The following is a 5,188-nucleotide window of genomic DNA, read 5'->3' as shown; positions in this document are numbered from 1 at the left end:
AATAGACTGAGAATAGCTGTCATATGCAAAATGGATAAAAATCAGCTCTTTCCCAAAGTCACTTTAAATGTCAGGTTGTGTTCCAGGGGTTAGAAATCAATTAGGCAAGGCTTTGGAATTAAATGTGAAAGAAAACTGTAATTTAATCAGTATCAATAACTTAGAAGAATGCATGGATAACAAGCAGATGGTCTGTAAAGAGTTTGGAAAAGTGAATCCATATGGCAAGAATTTGGCAGTTTTTCCAGCTCGGTCCACAAAAGACCAACGCCTAACATGAAGGATGTTAGTAATGTGTTCTTAGAGAGGTTGTTCCTTATTCTGAGACATAATGTCTGGCACAAGGTAGATGTGCCATAAATATTTGTTAAATAACCAAATGAATGACTATCCATCACCATTTACAGATACTCAGCTCTAACCCAGACCCTTCTTACCATGAAATACTGGTGAACACAAGTATTTCAGTCAGCTGGGGAGTTATTTACTCACTGTCCTTCATGAATTGGGAAATTCATGAGCATGTGACTACAAGTATCACTTTATTGTGAGTTCAGTATAGGTTGGTCTTCCTGAGTCAGGTCAACTCTGGATGCCTGACAAATGTAGGGACCTTGCCAAGGCAACACCCTCTGTGAATAAATGTATAAGTTGCCCTCTGATCTTTCTGAACAGACACCCTTTCCTGGAAGACTTATTTAGGAATCAAAGATGTGTTTATCAGAAGGCCACAGGGTATACATGAAAGCACACACATCATGCGTCCACAAGTTTATAATATAGTGTTAATATTGGAAAAAGCCTGAAGGAATGAATGGTCAATATTCAGTGTACAATGTAAGTTACTGTGTAAGATAACCCTCTCCTTTGAGTTACAGAACTGAAAGATGTATCATCTCTCAAGTTATTTTTGCTGTGCTTTTCTTTAGTGGTTCAGAACACAGGCTTTGGGGACAGGCAGACCCAGGTTGGAATCTTGGTTTGGGCATTTGACTAGCTGTGTGTATATGAACCTCTGGGTTAACATATTTTCCCATTTGTAAAATGGAGGTGACAACAGTGGCTTCATCACAGGTTTGCGGGGAGGATGAAATGAGACAGCTTTTAGCACAGTACCTGGCTGAAGCAATACATGGCACCTATTCTTATAATTAGCCCCTAGGGGAGCCCTCAGACTGTGGTTGATCTTTCTATTTCTGTTGAACTGTCATGTACATTTTTGTTTGTAGGTTGGAAAGAATGAACCTTCTTTTCTAGAGGTGATTAATTCCTCTTGTAGGGGATCATGTCGCTTCGTGAACAGTTCAAAGATCTACTCAGGGCACCTATTTGAACCCAACAACAGTCCTCTGCTTAGGGGAAACTGGTGAACATCATTCCAAAGACAGAATGATTCATTTTGTCAGGAAGGTGAGCTCTTCGCTGGGTAATTTGCCACCAGCTTTCAGGTCAGCAGTGGATGAGACACAGTGGTGTACTGAAGCTGAGAGCCCGTTGTGAACATGTCTTCCCAACTCCTTCTTCAAAGGCGTCACATTGATACTTTGAAGTTAGTAATGGAAATCAGCAAACACTATAAACCTCCTTTTGTCTAGTCAAGCAACAAAAAGAATGAAACCTTTACATTTGTTCCAGGAAAGAGCAAGCTAGAACCAATATGCTTGTTTTCTTTGGCAACCACCCACATGGAGACAGGCTGGGAGGTGGGAAAGTGAGCAATCAGAAGACTAATGTTCAGGGCCACTCTCTCTGCCAGGCACTCAGCAAAGCCCTTTACACCCAAAATCCAGACACATGCCTAAGTTGCACTAGTACTTCGATGTTGCTGTTGGCAGAATCAGAAACCTGTATCTTCAAAACCTATTTTAAGGTGCTCTGTCTTATCTCATTTCTTTTTCATTCTTCCTTAACATCATTAAAGTTCTTTTTTTGAAAATGCCAGCTAAGTGAGAATAAAGCAAAGAGATGGTGCTTTAAAGGGAGAACAGCACAGCAATATATACTAATTATGTTGAATATATCAGGGACCCATTCTCATGTGAGAAACTCAACTTGTTCTGACCACTCTAAAACAAAAAGCTGACATGAAGTGAAAACTAAAGTAGTTGGACACAAGAGCTCTGCACTCAGATATATAAACACACTCCACTGCAGACATGTCCCTTCATTTGTGTTGGACCACAGCTGATTTCCCTCCGAGGTCCCCTACAGATGAGTTCAGAAAGAATAGACTGAATTGAGGTTTGTACTGGGGACACGGCAAAAATAGCCAGATATACCATTGCTATTAAAGAACTTATAATCTAATTGGGAAAAAACAAACAAGCAAACAATTCACTTAATTTGGTATTCAATTCAGCACCCAGGGAATTACAGCTCATTACAGCTAATATAACAGCTAACCTTCACGGAGCACTTACTGTGTGCCGGGTACTGTTCTAAGTGTTTCACATGTATTAACTCACTTAATTCTCACAACAGTTCCATAAAATGGTACTTACTATCCCCATTTTAAAGCTGAGGAAACTAAGGCACAGACAAGTAACTTGCTCAACAAAGTCGACTGATTAAAGAGAAGAAGACAAAGAATTTGTTTTAAATATGTTGGATTTAGGACCATAGTCAGATATCCAAGTGGAAATGAGATAGGGTTTGGGGGTGTGTGTCTGAAGTTGGCTCATTAGATAGGATGCTACAAAATGTATGGCAGAAGTTTAAGAATAGTTGTGTTCTTAAAGGAAGAAAGAAGAGAGAGGAGCAGAGGACCTCACACTGAAACTAGGAGGCTGCTGACCTTTAAGGACTAGAGAGAAGAATAAGTGCCAACAAAGGAAAAAAGAGAAGCTAAATAGTAGGTTAACATGGCTTCTATAATGGCATTCTTTACTAGGCCAGACGTGGGCAATTTATAAAAGTTAAATTTCACCACATTAGAACATCACTACGCCATACAGCACTTAGCCCAACATCTTCTTACATGGGAGATACTAAACAGATGTCGTTGAATGAATCCATGAATGAATGAATGAATTGTAGGACATTTCTAAGATAGTAACTTACCTTATATAACTCCTGTTCCTCAGGAAGGATCACAAACTTTACAGTTAATTGTTTTTTCAAATGCTGTGTCGCAAATGTTAAAACCTCCTGAAACATAACCTCTGCTGCTTTATTCTTCCACAAACCGATGACTCCAGTCCCAAGGGCAGGAAAGGAAATGGAAGTTAAATTTAGCTCAAGGCATTTTTCCAAACACACCTTCACTGCATTTTTCAATCTCTGTAGGAAAAACACAAATTTAAGATGAGCCTTTGAGTCAAAAATAAGATTTCACTTACCCCCTGATCCTGCCCATATTTTACAATGCAAATCTTTACTCTCCCTCAAGGCCATGTCCATGCCTCCTCAGAGAGCAGGAAAGATCCCACTCCATAGGGAACCCATTGCAGCTAGAAGGTTAGATGATGAAAAATGAAAGGGCTGAGACACTGAACTGAGTGGTCCTTTTTGTGCTTTTCAGGCACCATGACTTCACCCAGTTTATGTAGCCTTGCTCATCTCTCCAGGTCAGAGAGCCATCCACCAGTTTATCCCCACTCATCTGCCACTTCCAAGTCAACATAAAGAGCTCTTGGTAGTTTAATAAAGGAGGTATAGGTTAACGTAAGTAAGCAGCATTTATTCAATGTCATTAAGGTCTGCCATGTAATTTGCCTAGAGAAGTGCTAGTATTTTAGCAGATTTAAACTTCTCATCAATGTTTCAACATCCAAACTAAATATTAATACAGGAAGGTTGTTTGTGGAAGGACCTTGGAAAACTGAGGGGTAGGGATGATTGGAGGACCAATTTGGGATAAGAATACCCTCTAGCCAAGAGAGTACCAGAAATGGTGACAAAANACAACTTGACTTGGCGCTGATGGGTCCGGGAAAAACATAATGTTCCCCTCCCCCAATTCCCCAACACTGTTCCCCTCCCCCAATTCCCCAACACTATTCCCCTTCCCAATTCCCCAATAAAAAAATCTTAAAAAAAAAAAAAAATAGGATGAACCCATGGTGGGAGACGCTGCTTCTAGGCCTATGAATTTCTTACTCACCACTGTAATTTTTGAAAGTCTGCTGCTTGGACTTATTGCTCATCATTTCAGTAGTGAAAACCTATAAGAAGCAAAACAGAGCAGAAGATCATAAGTGGGGCTTTTAGCCATTGTCATCAAAATCCCTCTCTACTTGAACACACCACACTTGACCTCATCCGCTCCGTCAGTCCCCATTCCCACTGCCACAAATCTAAAGCAGCCTTTAGGAAATCCTGGGGAACAGCAAGTGCAGCACCACAATCTATTAGAACATGGAGGGGAAACCAGTATAGGAAAAATGGGAAGAAAGCCAAAATATGGTAAACAAAAGCAGAATGTATATTTCAAGGTAAAATATTATCATTCATTCATTCATTCAACAGATATTAATGCCCTGCTTACTGCGTGTTAGGCACTGAACTAAAGGTTTGGATATGTCACTGAAGAAGATGACAAATATTCAGGCAGATGCTCTTTTAATTAATAAAACATAAATTCATTTTTAAGAGTTATACACACAATGCTTTCTCTGCAGACTGAATAAATGATCAATTCCTGTAAAGTGATAAATAGCATATCTGGCACATAGTAAACACTCAGTATGCTTGCTATTGTTGTAATTATTATATGACAGTCTATGGACAAAGATTTGTGTATATTGCTATGGAGATCCTTTAACATAAAGTTTTTTTGAAAAAACTCATCTCTTCTAGGTTTGGAACCACCATATCCAGTGTCTTCCTTTTTCAAAGTTGATACAATTGGCAGTTATTACTTCATTGAGAAGATGGTAGATCATGAGGTAAAAACTAGGTTTTGCTTTGCAGCTGAGTTTCTTCATTTGTAGGACATTTTCTTCATAAATTGTATTTGCAGCTGCTATTTCCAGAGCCAAAAGCCCTCAATCTTACCATATCTTGTACCTGGAGAGGTCATAACAGGGAACTTCCCTCACTCCCCATCCAAAAACATGGAAATAGAGCAGATGAGATTATATTACTTGCTGATAAATAGACTGAGAATAGCTGTCATATGCAAAATGGATAAAAATCAGCTCTTTCCCAAAGTCACTTTAAATGTCAGGTTGTGTTCCAGGGGTTAGAA

At 39.4% G+C, this 5,188-nt stretch overlaps 1 protein-coding gene across 3 annotated transcripts in view; it reads right to left on the bottom strand.

Annotated features, from left to right (window-relative positions):
• Nucleotides 1-2,958: 2,958 nt before the first annotated feature.
• Nucleotides 2,959-5,188, bottom strand: part of PARP9 (poly(ADP-ribose) polymerase family member 9) — a 17,501-nt gene continuing 15,271 nt past the window's right edge. For all 3 annotated transcript variants that reach the window (XM_019652689.1, XM_019652704.1, XM_019652696.1), the window contains exon 6: nt 2,959-3,279. In XM_019652689.1, coding sequence (XP_019508234.1) covers nt 2,974-3,279 — 306 coding nt within the window. In that variant the 3' untranslated portion in view covers nt 2,959-2,973. The remainder of the gene's footprint in view (nt 3,280-5,188) is intronic.

The sequence above is a fragment of the Hipposideros armiger genome, unplaced genomic scaffold, assembly GCF_001890085.2.
Source record: "Hipposideros armiger isolate ML-2016 unplaced genomic scaffold, ASM189008v1 scaffold_8, whole genome shotgun sequence".
In the NCBI taxonomy this organism is placed as follows: Eukaryota; Metazoa; Chordata; class Mammalia; order Chiroptera; family Hipposideridae; genus Hipposideros; species Hipposideros armiger.
The sequence above is the reverse complement of the archived record's forward strand: the minus strand, read 5'-3'. Positions and strand labels throughout refer to the sequence as shown.